General features: G+C 39.6%; 3 protein-coding genes across 4 annotated transcripts; 1 reads left to right on the top strand and 2 right to left on the bottom strand.

The window, feature by feature from the left end:
* Positions 1-467: 467 nt before the first annotated feature.
* On the bottom strand, positions 468-4,377 carry btbd17b (BTB (POZ) domain containing 17b). The gene is made up of 3 exons (XM_042393689.1): positions 4,249-4,377; positions 2,489-2,774; positions 468-2,137 (listed from the first exon to the last, which is right to left on the bottom strand). Exons 1-3 carry the CDS (start codon positions 4,340-4,342, stop codon positions 1,063-1,065), a joined length of 1,455 nt encoding a protein of 484 aa, XP_042249623.1. The 5' UTR covers positions 4,343-4,377; the 3' UTR covers positions 468-1,062.
* A 4,067-nt stretch (positions 4,378-8,444) lies between these two features.
* LOC121884540 (G-protein coupled receptor family C group 5 member C-like) lies at positions 8,445-13,301 on the top strand. Its single transcript, XM_042393414.1, has 4 exons — positions 8,445-8,657; positions 9,617-10,619; positions 12,319-12,407; positions 12,492-13,301. The coding sequence occupies exons 2-4, from the start codon at positions 9,635-9,637 to the stop codon at positions 12,588-12,590; spliced, it is 1,173 nt and encodes a 390-aa protein (XP_042249348.1). The 5' UTR covers positions 8,445-8,657; positions 9,617-9,634; the 3' UTR covers positions 12,591-13,301.
* A 2,177-nt stretch (positions 13,302-15,478) lies between these two features.
* On the bottom strand, positions 15,479-20,339 carry ccdc137 (coiled-coil domain containing 137). Of its 2 annotated transcripts, none has more exons than XM_042392636.1 (6): positions 19,872-20,339; positions 19,053-19,198; positions 18,743-18,968; positions 18,361-18,443; positions 16,577-16,656; positions 15,479-16,478 (listed from the first exon to the last, which is right to left on the bottom strand). In XM_042392636.1, the coding sequence occupies exons 1-6, from the start codon at positions 19,940-19,942 to the stop codon at positions 16,281-16,283; spliced, it is 804 nt and encodes a 267-aa protein (XP_042248570.1). In that variant the 5' UTR covers positions 19,943-20,339; the 3' UTR covers positions 15,479-16,280. The 2 variants fall into 2 exon arrangements, with proteins under 2 accessions (XP_042248570.1, XP_042248569.1); XM_042392635.1 differs by having other exon boundaries at positions 15,479-16,481.
* Between the last annotated feature and the right edge of the window lie 81 nt (positions 20,340-20,420).

Genomic DNA, 20,420 nt, shown 5'->3' on the forward strand with positions numbered 1-20,420 from the left:
CGTAGTTTCTTTGACGTGAACACTTATTCTGTAACCTAACACCCCCAAGCCAGGATATTTTCATACATTACTGTGACTAATCAAAAATACCCAACTACAGAAATTATTCACACATTTAATTTTGCCATATATGAGTTGCTTATTGTTAATTATTTATTTCTTTTTTTTATATTATCAAGGACTACTTAATTGTGTGTATATTTTTGACTGTTATGCACCACATCAACACCCAGGCAAATGATATCTTTGCAAACCTACTTGACAATAAACCTGATTCTGATTCTGATCATTTTTGCCAATGCATAACATGCCACCACAGACAGATTGTATTATCTTTTATTATATATTTATTTGTTTGTTTCAGGATGAAAACTACATACTGGTGTCATTTCTTTAAAAGCTAGATAAATTGTAGGCTACATGTAACATTAAGTAAAAGTAAACAAAAAACCAAAGTGCTGCAATTACAGTCTCCAGTGTTTTGCATGTCAACTATGGAATACAAAGGAACACTGATAATGGGATTGCACTTCATTTTACACAATTTGGTATGTAAACAGCAAACAACAAATATAACTATATGTCACAGAATATTAGTGCCATAAACTAAAAATCTATAATTGACTGCTTAATGGTGAAATGCATAAAATTAATAACAATGACATTTTATTTTAAAGTAAAACTACTATAGCACCTATGCAAACAACTTTAACCATTTAATAAATTCAAGGAACAAACTGCCAGACCATACAATACCTGACCAAAATACAGTACAGTGAAGTGTTTTTTTTTCTTAGACATGAAATATTGTAAACCCACCATCATATATGTGATAATTACTGCTAATCCATTAAACTGTGAATACTGTGAGTAGTGAATCAGACACCTCCATGCTAAATAGTTGGAAGACAACAAAATGCACAAACTAATCAACAATGGAGATGTCCCATACCTGACGAACAAACATATGCTGTGATATGAGTGTACTTTGGAATATATGCATTGTGATTGTGTGGGTGGAAGGTGGATAACTGATGGTGAGGCCACACCAAATTGCTGCCTTTACTTCCTGGCGACAAGGAGGGTATGGTAGAGAGGTTTTATTACAATGTGCAGATAGAGGGAGCTGTCGATTAGGTACTCAGATGCACGGCGCTGCAGGTCAGCATCCACCAGGAAATCCCCAGCCTCCTCAGTGCTTTGGTGGAAGTTGTAGACATGGCGAACCACTATTTTTCCTTGCTGTCTTGCCATCACGATTACCGTCTTCTGGAAGCTCACACCGGCAAAATCTGGACTAGAAGTGGCTGGTGTAACAATGATGCGAGGTCGACCTCCATCTGTGCGGGTAGGCTGCATGGCACCCAGCTCAGTATAGGTTGACCTGGCGTTGAGTGGGAGCCAGCGAGGGGAGAAAAGGGCATTCCATGTCACCCTTTTACTGGAGTCATGGCTGCTGGGCCCGAGCTGGGTCTGGAAGCTGAAACTACGGTCATCGCGGGTGGGGTTATTGATGATCCAAGGGGAACCCCAGGAGGAGGACAGGTAGTTACGGGGAGTGAAAATGCTGCAGTTGACATCAAAGTACTTGGCCAATTGGATAGGTGAGGCAGAGTGGAATTGGAAAGCTAGATAGAGGAGATCACGGATAGACTCATAATACTTCAGCATGAGGGGGGATTGCTTTTGAAGACGGAAGAGATACTGAGGGGGGATCATGCCGTATCGAACAGCCCTTAGGGCACTCTCCACTGTCATACTGACAGGCTGGTTCAGGCTAATCCAGGCCTCCAGGGCCTCATAGAGCTCCAGCTCACTCTGCAAAATGAGGTCAGATCGCTGGAGCAAGGAGAGGAGCAGGTCTTCACTGATGGAACCCCATTCTTCGCTCTGCAGCACAGAAGACAAGTTCCAGGACAGGTACTGCAGGCAGCTGTCCCGCAGGGCCATGTCCCCAATTTGTAGTGCATAGTTGTACCAACCAACCACATGGCCTGCGGGGGAATCACTAGACAGATGTTGGGTCATATACTGGGTCAGACCCTGCTGCAAGCTCCACACATGGTACTTGCTGGCCAGCTTATGTAGAGGAATGGCCTGACCTAACCGCACAGAGATGTCGCCACAGTAAAGATACCTGAAAGAGAAAAAGCTGGAATAATCATCTAAAGTAATTGACAAAATGGTTTTTAAAGCTGTAAAGCATACTATATTTTGAAACTTGTTTTTTCTCCGCACATCTGAGTCACCAAAAAACCCACACTGATTTTAGACTACAAGCCTCAAACAGCAGGAGTAATTTTAAAATATTTCACAAAATGGAGCATCTCACTTCTCTAAATAGAAAGGAGAGAGGCAAAGTGGTGAGTGAAGACCTATAACCTTATACTTTCGGCATCTACAAGCAGCTCCACAAACTCAAACAAAAAAAGGTTTAATTTAACCCGATATACTCTAAACAAATGATTACAACCCGAGTCATCCTCACCTGATAAACTTGTCAAAGACAGCTGCACAGTCAGATGTCTCCCTCAAAACCACAGCACTGTTGTTGCGGGTGAGCAGCAGTTCCTCAAACACATCACTCTGCAGAGTGAGAACCAGGCTGTGGGCCTGGATCACCTTCACCTCGTCCGTGTTGATGGTCTCCAGACGGAGAATGATATCACTACCGTTCCCCATGGCCAGTAGGGTCTCCATGCGCTGCACCAAACTCATGGAGTGATTCAGCACCGTTGCACCATTGTCCAATGCTACCTCCTGCTTCAGGGCAGCTGTGGAAAAAAAAGATGGTGGTCGAGCAACACCTGACAGAAACAAAATCGTCACTTTTTATATTCATTCATTCTTTTACATACAAGATTTTTTTAGAGAAATTATGAGATTGTTTTTGTTTGAATTTTGATAGTGCATTAAGTTTTAGTGTATTTTCTATTTTCATCACCATAATTTGCATCAACTTGACTCTGCTTTCTGGAATTTCATCCACAGCAAGATTCATGTGCATTTGTTCTACAACTTAAATCAGACTTGGCACCACAAGATTTGGAAAATGCACTCTGTAACCCATCTACTAAACCACAACTGATGATATGTCAGAGAAAAGCAGACTGGCAGATCCCTCTATTCTTCTCAATTAACAGAAAAAGAGAGCAACAAGCCAGGTGGCTGACTCAGAAAACCTCTGATACGTTCAGAAAAGAACCCTGAGTTTGCGGCGCCATTGCAGATGGCTGCTTCTATGGGCCCTCTTGAGCATAAGCGCAAGTGGCACATATTGGAGAATCACACATGAAAGACACAGCATGACAAGCTGCTGTTTCCATTCTGCTCTGCCACAGCCATCAGCAGCCTCATTGGCCTGTTACTGGGGGTTTAATGAGACACAGGGGGAGCACACTTGGCTCCCTCGATGCCTCACAGTCTTCATTTCTCTACCACAATCAAGTGCCCCCACTTCAAAGTAACCTTTTTCCAATTAGCCAGCCAGAACCCTGAGCCAGCTGAGCATGGTGGAGTGGGACTGTGTATTGACAAATTATTCTGGCACAGAGTAACCAACTGAAAAAATTACCACATTCATTGCAACTGGGGAAGCCAGTATACACTATCTGTTACATAATTTACCTTTTTACATATTCTGTAAAAAAAACAAAAAAACAAAAAAAAACTTCTGAGAGATTCGAGTCCAAGTAGACAAAAAAAAGTTATGAATAAAGAATGATGCAGTGTCTCTTCCACTCCAGCTGAGAAGAACAGAAAACACTGAATAAAACAGTCCCCAAGTATTTCAGATAACATGAGTCTGTGCTCATGAGGAATTTCAAATGAAATTTAATCTCAAAGCAGAGGAATGTGGCCTTCAATATCGGTCAAAATCAGTCAGAGTAAGATCTTCTTTAAGGAGTAAGAAAACCTTTCCCTAGGCGCTTGTACTGGACTGTATTATTGAGCCGGCACAAAGCCAGGCAGCAAATGGACTTGCCTTTCTTTCCTTGCACCCAGCAGACAGATAGATGAGGACAGGATGAGTAGAACAGATAAATACCCATCCCCTGCCCTGAGGCTGGGCACGAGACACATTCATGCTGTGCCCTACTACCCACTGACAGTATGGGGGAAGCTGGACTGAAATAGAACAATACAGCTTCCCTTACAATGTGTTTCTATAAAAAATAAAAATAAAAAAAAAGGGATGCAAAAGTGAGATGACTTTGTAGCAAACAATTTAAACTACTGATGTCTTACCTCCGCTAACTGTGATAGAGTTGAAGTGGATTAAGAGGAGCAGAGTGCCCACATAGACCCAGGCAGGGATGCCTTGTTCACATGAGCGCACCATATCTTCTCAGTTATTCCCTGCCTCTCTTCCTTTGTCCTTTCCCTCTCTCTCTTTCTTTCTCAGCACCACTCTTCTCCTGACCCTTCTTCTTGCTGCTGTGCCTCTGTCGTGTGCGTGCAGAAAGGTGTGTTGCCCCTTGTGTGCCGCCTGGCTCCCTGTCCCGCACTCTTTATATAGGACGCTGGCCTTTCCCTGGCGCATCTCGCAACCCCACAGACTCCATTGATTGGTGGAATCTGGCAGGGGCGTTGCTATAGCGACAGCTTTGATTTTGAATTTCTCCCTTTTGGATGTTACATGGCATTGATCAGCGGCACTGGGCCAGCCAAGGACTCAGCTCAATGTTTGTTTTTTTTTTAGTTTAAAAGTCAAGGGGGTTAGGCACTATTAACAATCAATATTAACACAGTTTCATGTTTTAATGGCACTCAGAATGCAGCAGATCTCTGGACTTTAACATTTTGTTTATGATATCAAAGTTAAGTACAAAGGGTGCCATATAATTAGTCAATTAATTACAGCAGGTTGCCACTGAGACTATCTGCCAAATGTAATTAAGGTTCTAATATGTGTGACCAACTGCAGTCAATCAAATTTCATAATCCATTTATAGGACAGTTTTTCAGCTGAGAGCAATTACTTTTCTGATGGCATGTTAATCTAACTAATGGGAGGATAATTTCATTGGTGCTGGGTCTGCTCATGAATTTACTGGAAGCTCTGTTTATCAAATCCAAGTGCCAATCACGATTTTATGGAGTCACATAGTTGGTTCATTAACATTGAAAGGCAGTTATTTTTAGCTATCTGTGTAGAATAAGACTTTGTAAATTTCACAGTGCATCATTAAGTACATGTAAAACTATTTTCAGGTGTCATGCAACAGCAGTTGTTGCATTACAAGCCCTACAGGGTGCAGATGGCTAAATGAATGTATGTGATAGACTAATTCCAGCTGGATATGGAGTTAATGGTCTGCAGCTTTGCAGGGAACACACTAACCTCGAACTATAATAATCAATACAAAATGCTTAAACTACTCAAAGGGAGCTCAAGAGCCACATGACATGAAAGACTCACACATCCTAGAATAACATGCAGTAACTGGGATACAACAGACGGAGATGAAGCCTCTGGTCATGACCTCAGGGTTCAGAAAGATGTTTACAGTGTCAGTTAAATGAGCCTTTATTTACCACTCAGCTAGCATTGATCTGTCCTCAGAGATGGGTCAGTCAATACTGAGATCCCTGTTAAAATCTTCTCAAACAGATAAGTTCGGTATGGATGTGATATTCTTAAAAAAATCTGTGCATCTGACTAGACCATTAGTCCAATCGAAATATTTATGCTAACATGCTGCGATGGGATTAATGTGTTTAAAATAGCTACTGTGCCCGCTATGAGACAAACAGGGAGAGACATCATTTCAGAGGGAATTAGGTTGTAGTGAAGCCGTGAGGGCTGTTGGGCTGCAGTAAAAATGCAGGAGAAGAGACATCCTGCAAGACCCCAACCTGAGCCACTGCTATGAATAACCTGACAGGTCCTCAGAGGACAGCGGTGCTTCTGAGGTGCCCTAATGAAGCCTGCTACACAAGGAGGATCATGTATGGTAGCATCTTATATCTGCTTTTATTTTGGGAGGTAGATTTATATGAATGTAATGAATTTATATGAAAGCAAATAATGAGATTTGTGTTAACATACTGGTCTATCTGGTATAGTAACACTGTGGTGAGATTGGTTTTTCCAGCTACTAAAACACATTTCTGCAACTGCTGTGTAGCTGGAAACAGAGTGTACATTTGTAAAGGGCATGTCCTTCATTAAGGTCACATTGCTTTCTCCTTTGAGATCAGCTCCTATTAAGAATGTGCTAACAGCACCACAATGCAAAGGGGTGGGGGGGGGTGGATTGACAAACTGCTGGATTTGTAGAGCACCCCTCGGGATGAGATCCATTGAGGGATCGATGCACCACAGGGGGCTCCATCACACAGTTTAAACAGTACGTTTAGTACAGGCTGAACGCCAAAGTTGGCTTCAGCAAGGTGTCCTGGATGACCTTACTCTTGTGCTGAACCCAGAGAGGATGCACCATCTAACCAGGATTCTAAAATATTACACAAATGGCTTTTTATATACTGTAAACACACATCTTACATGTTGAATGCATCAAGTGTCAAATAAAATAAAATATAAATTACAAAAAAAATATAAAATACATGGAATATATGGTGCATTCTGCTATTGTGTCTCACACTGACTTATTTCTATTATTTCTATAAGCATTTCTGTGTGTCACTGTATGTCAGTGCTGCACTAGTTGCATTAGGAGGCCTACCGACTCTCTTGTCTTTTTTTCTAGTTGAAACTGCAAGTATTATAATTAAATGAGTAAGATTGATAATCAGGAAATCAGAGTAAATACTGTATATCTCAAAAATACTCCTAGCCCTACAACATGTTAAAAGTGCAAAGTGCAAAATACAAAATATTAAATTAAATATATGTCAAAGTTATTTATAAAACTAAAATGTATTTGTACCCCAGTATCTTAGCAAATTTCAGGTGTTCACATTTTTTCCAAAAAGAGCCTTGTTCTAAATATATCTTTACTTTTTGAATAGGGACAATGTAAAAGCTTAAAATCAATGGCATCAGTCAATGTTCTTATTTATCCAATGGTTGTTAAATGGCATGGCTCACAACAGATCAATAACAAGATCTATTTTATTGTGTAATCTGATTTGATTGTGTTTGACTGAAAAACACAGGAGTACATCTCTCCTATGACAATATTTTTCCACCAGGTGGCTCTGCAAACTGGATGCACAGTCTTCTTTCTGATGCTGACTAATCTGAAGTACTATCCTTTAACCTTAATCCTACTGATCGGGGTACTCGCAGACCCCAGAGGTATAGCTTTTGTCATATCTCACAGATGCTTTATTCTATCATTCCAATTTTTCATGGCTTTGTCAATCAATTTATTCCTAATGACTTTATATCATGACTTTATATCATTGTTGTTGTCAAAACAACAACAACAAAAAACAATGTATTGGGGTTCTGGGAGACCCCAGTCAAAAGAACCCAATTCCTCTTATGCAGTTTTAATAGATGGAACTATTTACTTAGTTCATGTTTGCCATGGGTCCTAATTGAAAGTATCACACACCATCAGCGGGTGTAGGGGCACTGTCAGTCATTTTGAAGGATTTGTGGAAAGACTGTACTTGAGATAAAAGCTGCAATTTATATTAAAGAATTTTGTTTTTGTTTTTGTTTGACACAATATGCAAATTAACTGTAACTTTCCTAAATTTAGTAGCCAATCATCTGTTTTTTTTCCAGATGACATTAATCATATTAACTAATAATGTTTTGAGAAGAAGTGAGTTAATATTTTGCTATGATGGTTGATTGTTACAGTAGTTTATTCTTGGGGACCCCAGTTGGTAGTCCTTGTTAAGTGTGTTAAATATTAAATACAAATATAAATTGTTGGTAGGATGACGGTTAAGTGAGAAAATACCTGATTATGATTAGATTTAACCTATGCCTCTTATGCACACTAAACGGCACACATTTGAGTTATTCTTAAATTGAACAAATTAACATGGGCCTTTTGCTTTTACTTAATGCTGACAAACAGGCCTATAAACTGTTGTATGTGCAACAGCTGATAATGTCATAAGAAAGGACCTTTAAAGACCAATCACAATACTGATCTAATCACTAAACTTATTAAAGCCATTCATCATCATCAGTCTCTTTATGACAAACTGGTCGCAGGCTCTGGCCATGTTGAATAGCCTGTATACAAGTGGAAATGTCTCACTTGGTAGGTGAGTGGCCCCTTTGTTTGGATGTAAGCTGCCTGAAATAAATACCAGCTTTTAATCTCACAGAATATGCAAAGCTGGGAACACCAGAAAGGTCGGATATAGAGACAGAGAGGTCTGAGCTTGAGTCGTTACAGAAGGTGTTTTCACAGAATAGTAACTGTACAGGACAATTACTTTGATGTGACTGCCGGTGAGTGGATTGTACAGTACTACATGGCTCAACAACAGCAGGGAAGGAGTGGGCGGATGGATGACTGATTCCGCCCGGAACATCCCGAGGGTTCATTAGGGGACATTTAAACGCGTGGAAATTGGTCGAATAATCTGTCTGGAGCCTGATAATACTCGCGAAAAACAAATATTTCGGCAAAGGCAACCTTTTTTTTTCTGAGGTGGGTTATTCTCACCGGAGTAAATTCACCTGAGTCACCTGTTGGAGCGGCGACCAGCCATCAGTCCAGGTGAGACTACCTGACGGAAAGTCACCCTTGAATCAATTACTTTCATCGTGTTTGCCTTATACACTTATAATAATAGTTGAGTCAGGGACTTTTTAATGTGCCATTCTAAAATCAGCATAAGATTAATATTCACTGTCCTGTGAAAACCACGTAACTTCAAAATGTCAACTTTTCATGGTCTTAGAAAAAAAAAATCCACAGAAATGGGTTTTAAATGGTTTATTTAGCTAATAAGTGACAATAAGAATTTTCTAAACTCACACAGGAACACTTAATATTTCAGTTTATATCAAAAATTCTAAATGACCAAATTTGGAGATACATGATTTTCACTGGAAAGCAACAATTCTATTTGACGACTATAAGTATTTAGGTCATACTGTAGATTAGGATATACTGTAGATTTTTGTATTTTACAGAAGAAATATTATTAAATTGACAGTGAAAAACTATTGGAAAGTTAAATACAAAACAATCCTTCTTGACCACTTAATGACATCAGTGGGCTATATCTGCTGGAGCAGGGATGCTGAATGGGGAACATTCTGTCTCATGGTAAAAATGCTAAAATGATGCCTCCACAAATGAAATCATGTAGTAAGTCTAGACTGTGTCTGAGATAAGAATCCATTGCACAATCATCCCATGTTGTTATTAAATGCAGGGGTTCCACACAACTGAGATAAATTGTGTAATATATTGTGGATCATAGAGCTAACTTTATTTACTCTTCTGTGAGACAGTGTTTATGGGATATTGTGGGAATATTCTGTTTGCAGTTGAATGCAAAGTATCTAGGTTTCTTTGCATGTCTGTTTTAATAATCTGTGATGCAAATAATAATAAAGTTTGTATTTGCATGTAGAATTACACCGACTTCTGCAACCAAGACCTACTTGACTGAGAATCTTTGCAGTTATACATCGATAAATAATCTGTCATTCAATTTTTTTTTGCAGCATCTTTAAAAAATCTGCATGGAAGCCATGGTCCCGACAAGTGCCCCGAAAGGATGTGGTTCCAGCATCAGCTCCATATATTACAACTTGTGTGACCTGACTGTAGTGTGGGGGGTCGTGGTGGAGGCTGTTGCTGCTGCTGGTGTGGTGACTTCCTTTGTTCTGTTTGTCATCCTCATGGCCTGTCTACCATTTGTGACAGACAAGAAGAGGAAAGGTATGGTGGCCCTGCAGGCCAGCATTCTAGTTTTCACTCTGGGACTTTTTGGCCTAACTTTTGCCTTCATTGTGGGTCGGTATTCCACCAGCTGTGCTGCACGGAGGTTTCTCTTCGGGGTACTATTCTCAGGCTGTCTAGCCTGCCTGGTGATGCATGGTTTGTGGCTCGCTCTGCTGGAGCGGCGAGGCCGGGGGCCCAGGAGCTGGATGTTATGCCTGGGAGCACTGGGTCTCTGGCTCGTCGAAGTAATCATCAACACTGAGTGGCTTATCATCACTGTGGCCAGGAGCCCACCCAGAAGTATCAACATCCCTGACCTGTCCTGCGGCATTGCTAACCAGGACTTTGTGATGGCACTGATCTATGTGATGGTTCTGCTGCTTGCTGTGGTGCTGATGGCTCTGCCCTCACTGACACATAAGAACAAGAAGTGGCGCCGAGATGGAGCTTTTATCCTGTTCACAGGGCTCCTAACCATGGCTATCTGGGTAGCTTGGATTGTCATGTACATCCATGGGAACCAAGTGGTTGGAAACCCCAGTTGGGACGATCCTACTCTGGCCGTAGCTGTGGTGTCAAATGCCTGGGTGTTCCTCTTCCTCTACACCATCCCAGAAATCTGCTTACTGACCCAGGAGGACCCAGACCAGGAAGAGCCCCATGATGGAGATGTCTATCCTGCCAGGAGCCTGGTTTACGACAACATCCTTAAAGAGCCAGAGCCACCCCACCAGAATGTGTACATGGAGAATAAAGCCTTCTCTATGGATGAATCTCCAACAGGTACAGCATAACACATTATGGTCTGCCTTAATCTTACAATAATAATTAATCAACACCTTTTGTATAGATGGAATCCCCAGAGCTAAACATCAAGATTGAGCAGGAAAGCACTCCAATTAAGTGATTTATTTAAGCACGGATGTTTTGGGCAGACACCCTTCTTTTGTGTAAAAATTGGCAATAGTGTTTCAACCAAACACAGACCTATATGACATAATGAAGTGCAACAATGTAGCTGTTGTGAGGTACCATTAATCTGACAATACTTGCAGAAAGCAGTATATCTGCTGTTGCCTCTTGCATCAAAGGAAAATACTGTAAAATTGTCATTTTACTATTTCTATTTTTGACAAAACAGCAAAAAAGTAGCAGAATAGTTGCCATTTGTCAATCTGAACCCAGCACTTGTTAGCAAGTATAACCATGAAATACATGGAAGTAACAACTTGCATGCAGGCCAAAAGTCCACTGTAATTAATTGTCAGCATAATCATTATTGTTAAAATCCCCTCACAAACTGCTGACAGGCTGATGGCAGTAAAACATTACTATTGCAGGCTTTCTTTCCTCACAGTTGCTAATTATTTTGAATTCTTCCTTAAAGTCTTTGTCCCCTTCTGTTAGCTTTAATCCTGATTAGCACAGGTGAGCTGACAAACAGTCACAATGAAGTCTATTATATATTTAATGTTTGGCCAAAATCTTTCACAACAAATAAGAATATGTCAGCCATGGGACACTGATCAACAGAAGAAAAAAAAATACCAACACATCTATACAAAATGATTCTAAAACACAACATTTCACTTGCAAAACTGTTCAGGTAGTCAAGAATTTGAATGGAAATAAATTTGAACAGTATCCGCTGCTATTCAACTGTTCTAAGAGGGGGAGGGGATTCTGTGTGAATACTTTTTATAGCCACTGTATACCACTGTAGCCTTTCCTGCTGAATACTGTGTGGCGCCTGTTATGCAAAATTTGTCTGTGGAATGACCATAGCCTAAGGCCCTACAAAAGGCTTTATTTTAACACATTCATTGTCACTGTCATACATTGTGAGGCCTGCAGATAGTGAATTGGGTTTTTTTGTCCATGTTTTAGTGTCTGGCAGTGCCCACGACAGTCTACTTATAAAACTAAATATGTGCCATTCATACATCATGCCCCTTTTTAGGAAAAAGGTCTGATCTACTTACTGAAGGTTGTGTCCTTGGCCAATATTATACAGCACTTACATCACTCAGTCACTTGGAAACGAAAATCCCCACATTACAGTTACAAGGTCTTATAATAATCTTATTTATTTGCTTGTAAACAGACAGTTCATCTCTTTATATTCAATCAGTACTGTCAACTACTGAACAATGCTGAGACAGGTATATTTACCATGCTGTGTTTACAATGTATTACTCTTACGATAAACAGAAATTTATAAGAGGGAAGCAATAACTGCAAAATGTTTGGATGTGAGGACACTGTCACATATTTAAAACAGGTAGGATACTGCAGCGTGCTTTTAAAGTTTCAAAATATCCAACTTGTACATGGTGTCTGATTTTTCCTGACAGACGCAGCAAATATGGACTCACATAGCTGGTCAATTTGAGTAAATGTCATCAGTTGTTCCTATAGCTAATTTTCCTAGCTGTTTTGACCTAAATTGGTCTGCAATGACAATCATCACATACTCTTCCAGTGTCTCCATATGGTGCTTATAACGGTCAGCTACGAAGTTGTGTATACCAGCCAACTGAAATCGCCCTGATTGCCAAGGGTCTGACTAAGGTGAGTGTCCTCAATATTTTACACCACGAACCATCTCCTCTTCTGTCACATCTAAAATAATCACTTGTCTGTGTGTTTTCACAGATGGACCAAGACACAAAGATTCCTCGAGCCACACCCCCATCTTTGAACCCAGGAGGCCGCAGCTCCCTGCCCCACTCAGCCGAGTCTTTGCCACCTTAAGGACACACAGGCAGCATAAGTCGAGAGGACATTGCACTGTCAACCAGACACTGGGTTGTTACAGCTCCAGTATGAAATTAATCCCCAATTGGGTTTTTTTGTAGCCTCTGAGTTCCTAGTATCAAATGTAATGTACATCCCCATACCTCTTCCTTAGGAAGACAATTTACATAATAACACACTGTGGTGAATCTTTAACAATATGCAGTAATATGATCTAGCTCCTCTCACACAGACTTCCTCATTTTGCCTTATTCTTTATTTCCGCTGATGTTCATGCACGGCATGTCTCCTCTTTTTCAAATAGTGCCTAAAGTGGAAAAATATATATCATTTTTAGGTGACAGCTGCTCCACTGTACTGCACTGACTACTGTAGACTGATATTGGAGAAATGGTAGACAAGGAGGTATAATTATATAATTGAATTATTACATGTTAGTTTTCATTCACAAACATTGAAAGTTGTAATTGCTTTATCACAGACATTTTTTTTTTTGTTCATAAATCTGCTTCTGCTGACTGCAATTTGTTAATCTGTGGGCTGTTGCATAATATGTCAACTTGTGAAATGTTGTGATTCAGACTTCCTCTGAAAGCCATGTGATATCGTAATGCCTTGGATTCATAAAATATGTAATTTTATGTAAACGGTGTAAATTCTAACTTATTAAACCTATGAAAGGTTACTTAAATCATGTATGGCTGTTGGATGTTTGGATTTAAACAGGTCATGAAGAAGCAAATATTGCATTCTGCAAGAGGAAGTGTCACAAGGATTACCATATACACTGCCCTGGGCAGTTATTTACATATGTTGGCTTGATAAGCTTTAACAGCTTTACCTGGGGCCTCGTCGGGGAAAGGCTCTCTCGCTGTGGAGTGCTGCTGAACGAGGCAGAAAACTATCGTAGGAGGCACTGAGAGTGATATTGTGGGAGTGTTACTAAACCCAAACAATAAATCCAAGTAATGCGCTTTTCCAGTATGAATTTAGGGCTGTGATAGTTTTAGTGGCACCGAGGGGACGCACTTATATTTTGTATTGGGGACGAAAGAATAAGATTTAATACAAACTGCATTGTCTGACAATAACAGCAACACAATACTGGCCGGGGGCCTTCACCGCATGCATATCTGTTACATAAGAAGCTGAGTGGGATGCAAATAATCACACTCTCTCTATCTCTCTCTCTGTCACACACACACACACACACAGGCTCAATGTGATTTAATTTTTGAAACCGTTTTAAAATGCTACAGAGATTATATGGTTTTTAAATAAACCTATAATAAAAACATTACTGTGAAAGGACATATTAGTACAGTCAAGTGCTTTGACTTATGAGTTCTTCCTTTTCTCTACAGCAAGAGATACAATAATTCTCATACACACACACACACACACACACACACACACACACACACACACACACACACACACTTTTACAAGCCTCAGAGTGAGCTGTGGCTGCCTAGCAGCAGGCTGAGTAGGCTCACTCCCAATTACTCCCACCATCCTGTACTGTCAGCAGCCATGAGTACTCACTCACTGGCACAAACTATTTTGTAAGGCTTTGCTTTATACCCTTTTAACCCCAGTGCATAGATAGAAAAACTGATGCAAAGAGCTGCAAAATAGATGCAGATGGGCACCGCAGCTTTGTCAAATGACTCCCAAGGGTGACCATGCGCAGGAAAAATGTATCCAAATTTAAACAAAACAGAGCATTCAGGCAGTAGTTGCCTAATGTAACTGACCTGGTTAGCTCTAGATTAATGGACAACACTGTAAGCTGGTGAGGTGTCACTCTGCAGAAATACATTTAAAGTATTTACAGTATATAGTAAGTGTATTAGACATTTATTCCTGGTCAGTGACTTCAGCTGAAATCAAAATCACCACCTTCCTCTGACAGGCAGCAACTGTAAATCACTTGATAATACGAATAGCTGTCTTGTGCACATGGACATTTGTGGTTACGTGACCAGTGGTGGCTGTGCTCAGCTCAAGGGAGCCACCACAACCAATCACAAGCAGCTGTCCTCACTTAATGCATTTCCTTGTCACTGTGACAACCCTGAGTGGACAAACACAGAGAAAGAAAAAACAAAACAAAACCAAAAAAAGGACAGATGGTTTTACTGGTCAAGCTGATCAAACAGAAATGACTGAGAACCCACAGTCCAGACAACAGGTATTCAATATTAATACCATCTGGTTATATTGCAAAAATATTATCAGCGTAATGTTTGCTTTTAGGTCAAAGATGCTTTGAAAGATCAAGCTGTCAGACAAAACATCTCTGAATTTGAATTTGTACAATTTGTCCCAGAGGTCGATGTTCAAACAAAGGCCTTGTTCATAGCTGGAATGAACAGAGGGTAACCTTTAAAGGATTACAAATGTAAATAGCTGTGCCAGGCTCTAATAAGTGTTCGGCATTTAAAAAGGCTGATTTATTTACCCCAGGCTTCAGGGTTCTCAGAGAGGTACACATGAACACAAAGTATGAACAGTTTTTGCATTTCATATCAAAACAGTTTTTTTTGTTTTTTTTAATAAATGTATTCTTATTGTTGAGGTTTCCAAAGTGAATTCTTGATCTTGGGAACAGCAGCTGAGAAAACAAACCACATGATGTTCAAAGATGATCATGTCATGTGACTAAAAGCTCCAGAGCAGCTACTAAATGGACGTGGTGGTGGTGAGATTGTTTGCTCAGTAGCTGTTTCCATGGTCAAGAGTGATGTCTTATCTTAGTGTTCAGGTGAAATGGAAATTTAAGCATCTGCAATTTCTATAACAACTGGGCAAACTCCCTCTGTTGATGAAGACCATGTAGTATGACCGAAGGCTCCAGAAAAGCTACTAAAAAGACCCGGTGGTGAGATTGTTCTTCTTTATACACATTTTATATATAAATTGCTCATTTTCACTTACCAAATACAGATCTAAATATGGTAAAATACTGCAGTCATTTGCTCACATATATAAAATGGCAAAATGTGCCACCAAAAATGAATGTTTAATTTTTTAAAAGTCAAAAGACAAGTTCAGTCAGCATGTTCTGTCAGCTCTCCAAACAGTGTGAGAGCAGCTTTCTACAGGAGGACTGCCATCTAGTGGGACCTAAGCACACAGTCAAGAGGTTTATCTTTGACTTGATATAACCTTTGTGATTTTATTGTGATTTTATTGCCCACAGCATCCCAAATGATGTCATTGTGGTAGCCTAAAAACGCAATGAGAAGAGTGAATATACAAATGAATGCTTGCCAGTAAACATCCGACAACGTCACAAAGAAAAGAAACCAACACATTTCTGAAAAGGATTTCATTTTGGAGTAATCAGTTTGTCTTCTTCAAAAGATATAAAACCATTAATCATTTGAATGTCCTGCTCTCTTCTGACCTCAATATGTGATAATGACTGTGGTAGGTGAATGTAGTTAATGACTCACCTGAAACTGCACCATATGGATGCAAATGTATGCTGCTTTTCCCAACAGGAAGCAACATTGTGGTAAGCTCCCCCACTAGCATTTCAGTTCCAGAGCTACACAACACATATACAGTCTGCTGACGAATACAATCTATGTCAGTTTCTGAACACTGCTGCCCACAGTCACTGACACTTGAGTGTAATTGAGGAAAATATAATTCCTTAAGGTGACATGACATCAGACATCACTGAAGGTTCTTGAGTTTTTCCAGACCAGCGATCCTAGCGTTGTGCTGCTGCTGTTTCTGTTTCTTGAGGTGACGGTAGGCCTCCACTGCTCGCTCCCGCTCCTCCTCCATGATTCTCTGTCTGGCCATGGAGGGTTTGGTTGTGGAGGTCATTGTGTGGCCTAGGAGAGTGTTGAGAAGCAGCTCCTTTGATGCCTTCTGGTGGTTGGAGAAGAAGATAGAAACGACAGTTAACCACTTACTCAAGCTTTAAGAACACTGACAGAACATGTGATCACACCATAGCAGGTTACCTGAGATTTGATCGGAGCTTTCTTGGGTTTGGCGCTCAGAGAAGGTGGTTCCATTGTAACTTCACCAAAAGGGACATTATCTAGAAAATAAAAATCATTAGATCAGTATAAACAAGCTTTGTTTCCAGTCTTTTTCAAGTGATTAAATTATGTGATTAAAGCAGCATTTATGGCATTTTTGGAGGCATCAGAACATGCTGTAAACACAACACTGACATGTTATTACCTTATAAAGTTGTTGATATGTTTCTTTCTTCAGCTAACAAATGTTAGTACAATGTTCACTTTCCTTTTAGCTCTATCTTGGTCTCCATCAACTAAGAAAAGTTATTTAGCTGCTTAACACTCCAATATGTTCACCAGCTAGTCACTAACTTTGTCTGTCTGTTGTCTGGTGCAGGGCAGGTAATGTACAGTAAAGCTGCTGTTAGGTATGGTTCTAAAGAAATGCTCCCTAATATACCAGACAAAACAGTTTGAGCTGACATACAACACACTGCGAAAGAGAAGGGCTACTGACGAAAAACTCCACTTGCATTCAAACAATAACCCAGATGGTTCAGGATTTCTACCATGATGCTGAACAAATGATGACTGACAAACAGGACACGATAACACGGAAGAAAATAAAGCATCAGAGAATGATTCTGACTGACACAATATTCAACCTCCACAGGAAGTTCATTCAAAGGAAACCAACTGTAAAACTCAAGTTATTCATCCTTCTGTGCTTTACATCTATTCTATGTCTCAACACCAAAACCATCTGATCAAAAGACATGCATGTAAATTATTTGTTGTACCAAATTGTTAGCTAAATAAATTTGTTAAGCAAGGAAGTATTCACTTGAGTGGCGACAATGTCGGGACTGTTTGTTAATTGTTTGTAATTTGGCCACTGTCACCATGGTCAGATGGAATTTTCTTTGTTTTAAATGATTATGCTTACAATCTGTTCCTCCAATACAGTTGATTTATTAAATTAACTGTTTTTAAAATTAAAAATGTGTTTTTTGATGTCTAAAATGGTTATTTTATATATTTACTGCTGATGATAAAAGTTGCGTAATGTAAGTTTTTAAAGGAGTACACGTGAAAGTATAAAAAATGAACAGAAGTTAGTATTCAACATTTAACAGCGCATATGTGTACCTATGGTGCAGAGACAATGATTTAAAAGCTCTAAATCTATATTAGACTAAATAAATAGGAACAATTTACTTTGTATTGTGTCTAACGGTGTTGACAAAAACTAAGTAATGACAGGAAAAACACATAAAGTAGGGTCTCACACTTTTGGACTGTTTTATGAAAAAAATACAAAATCAGGAGGTTGCACTGAAATAATGCTGGATTGCTGAGACCTTGTTCTATAAGCATATAAGTTTAGATTTCTTAACATTTCATTTTTTTCTGTTCAAAATTTAAATAATTAAAGATACTTCTCACTTTGATTTCAGGGCTCTAAAAACTAAAGTCAGGCAAAAACAAGGTTTTTTGGGAAATCATCTCTTGTCTGACATCAACCTCAAAACACCATCAAACTACTGCAGAACATTAAGAAATGCTGCTGACAGAACTTCAGGAGAACTGAACACGTCATTCATATATTTTTAAATCTTAACACAGACACTGCATGTAGGTACTATGTAACCTTCCTCCTGCCCTGATAATCTTAAATGCACCTAATTTTAGCTAGTCAATATGCATGCTTGTACTGAATTAGAGAGGTACCTCTCATCATTTGTAGTGGTAACACTTGCAGAGATACAAGCATACATTACCTACGAACATCTCTTTTTCCATCCGAGCCTCTTGTTTGTGCAACTTTTTCTGCTGTTGCTTCTGTATTCTTGCTTTATCGTACCTGTGACAAGACAGCAAAGATCAAGTGAATTAGACATATTATATATATATCATCCAAGAATAATAATTACTTTTACATTTCTCTGTTATAGTCTATTTTCTATTGTTCTTGTTGTAGTCATTGTCATTTAACTGCATGTTGGGTTTTACCATTTTTGTGTGTAATGTGTCCATTAAAAAGGTTTAGTATTGTTGTTTTTAATTCACTACATGTTTCCAAGACAAATCATGTGACTTCTTGATGTATTTAGGCTGAAGCTACAACCAAAGATGACAACAATTTATAAAACCAGTACTCACTCCTTCTTCTTCTCCGACTTGCCCTTGTCTGCAGGTCTTTCTTGTTTGTCTGCATCCAGCTCAGGTTTTCTCTCTACTTGGTTCTTGGTAAGGAAGAGGACATGTTTGGTCTCATTATCCATGCGCCGCCTGTAAGCTCCCTCACTTTCCTCTTTTCTCCTCCTGAAATGTGGCACAGGTATGTCTCCATCCTGGGAATCATCTGCCTTGCTTTTAGGGAGGATGGCTGAGGAGACAGAAATATAATTATAGCGGACGTGTAGGTACTAAATACATTAAAAAAAGTATAAGGATGATTTTTCTTACTCACAATCTTTTAGCTTTTTTGCCTTCAAGGATCCTGCTTTCATTCTGTCCTTGCTCTTCATAATCTCTCGGAGCCTGAAGGGGATGTGTTTGAGGTGGTCTTCTTCTTTGGCTTTCTTGGGTTTACCATCTCGTTTATGCTTCTTATCACTGAGATTTTGACACATAGTCCAGTTAGCATGCAAGAAAAAAAAAGGGAATGTTAGCTTTGACTTGAACCTTATTTAGATACAAATACACCTGTTAGATCTTATTTTTGTACATTTACTCAGGTACTGTATTGAGATACGATTTAGAGGAATTTGCACTTTACTTGAGTATTTCCATTTTCTGCTGCTTAATATCTCTGATACATTTTAGAGGGAATTATTGTATCTTTTACTCTACTTTTAGGAATTTACAGATCAATATCAATATTTTACATCCAAAACATAGGATCAATTTATAAAATCATCATTTTTACAGATTAAATTAACCAACAGTGCATAAAGTAGTTAAAATCAGCTCACTTTTTTAACATTTATACAACATCAAAAAGCTTCTTACACGTTCATGCAACAGTAATAATAACATTAGAGCAACCATTCAACTGTATTTCAGAGTATTTTTTACTTTTCATACTTTGATTTTGCCGATAATACTTAAGTACCTGAGTAAGATTTTAAATGCGGGATTTTTACATGTACTGGAGTGTTTTTACATTGTTGTATCGCTACTTCTACTTGTGAAAAAGATCTGAATATTTCCTCCTCCACTGCAGGCAACTAACTTAGCGAGCTAATAACAGCTAGCTAGCCTTTACACATTAGCTTCTTTAGGTTACCTTGGTTGTTGCCCGGCCTTGACAGCTTGTTTCCCCGACTCGTTCATTTTGTTCTTCTTATTCTTCCCCATATTACTGCTGCTTATTTCGCTGCATTACACGTTATATTAACAAAACAATAACACATGTGGAGCAGCGTGTATAGCCTTTGACCTATGAACCTCAAACTCGGGGTAGGTGAAAGGCGGAAAAGACGACGTCTCACTCTGCCACTTTTTTCTGGGTACCGTAAATACCTTCACTCTTGTCGGGGACATCGAGCTCACAGAGAGAGGTGTGGACAAAATCTGCCACAATGGACAAAATATCCAGAGAGGTAGCACACCTGGGGTGCATCCCAAGTCTCTTAAATTGCATCCACGTTTACCTCACTTGCGTCTTAGTTTCTCCCACTGTGGATGCAAGGAGAGACGCAAGGAAACCAAGCGAGGAGAGAGGAAACGAGGAAATTTGTTTTAAGAGACATGAGACGTGCTCTCCTCTGAAGCGTCATGTGAAGCGACGTCCATTTCTGATGACGGCGACAGCTGATCACAGCTGGATCAGCTG

Source organism: Thunnus maccoyii, chromosome 18 (genome assembly GCF_910596095.1).
Source record: "Thunnus maccoyii chromosome 18, fThuMac1.1, whole genome shotgun sequence".
NCBI classification, from domain to species: domain Eukaryota; kingdom Metazoa; phylum Chordata; class Actinopteri; order Scombriformes; family Scombridae; genus Thunnus; species Thunnus maccoyii.

Excerpts from the sequence above, each read along its gene's own strand:
- btbd17b (XM_042393689.1), bottom strand. The coding sequence starts at position 4,342 with ATGGTGCGCTCATGTGAACAAGGCATCCCTGCCTGGGTCTATGTGGGC. Across the intron at positions 2,775-4,248 it reads CTCTATCACAGTTAGCGGAG|CTGCCCTGAAGCAGGAGGTA; the intron begins GTAAGACATCAG and ends TTTTTTCCACAG. Across the intron at positions 2,138-2,488 it reads GTCTTTGACAAGTTTATCAG|GTATCTTTACTGTGGCGACA; the intron begins GTGAGGATGACT and ends TTTCTCTTTCAG.
- LOC121884540 (XM_042393414.1), top strand. The coding sequence starts at position 9,635 with ATGGAAGCCATGGTCCCGACAAGTGCCCCGAAAGGATGTGGTTCCAGC. Across the intron at positions 10,620-12,318 it reads TATGGATGAATCTCCAACAG|TGTCTCCATATGGTGCTTAT; the intron begins GTACAGCATAAC and ends ATACTCTTCCAG. Across the intron at positions 12,408-12,491 it reads TTGCCAAGGGTCTGACTAAG|ATGGACCAAGACACAAAGAT; the intron begins GTGAGTGTCCTC and ends GTGTTTTCACAG.
- ccdc137 (XM_042392635.1), bottom strand. The coding sequence starts at position 19,942 with ATGGGGAAGAATAAGAAGAACAAAATGAACGAGTCGGGGAAACAAGCT. Across the intron at positions 18,444-18,742 it reads AAGTCGGAGAAGAAGAAGGA|GTACGATAAAGCAAGAATAC; the intron begins GTGAGTACTGGT and ends GTCTTGTCACAG. Across the intron at positions 16,657-18,360 it reads GGAAAAAGAGATGTTCGTAG|ATAATGTCCCTTTTGGTGAA; the intron begins GTAATGTATGCT and ends TTTATTTTCTAG.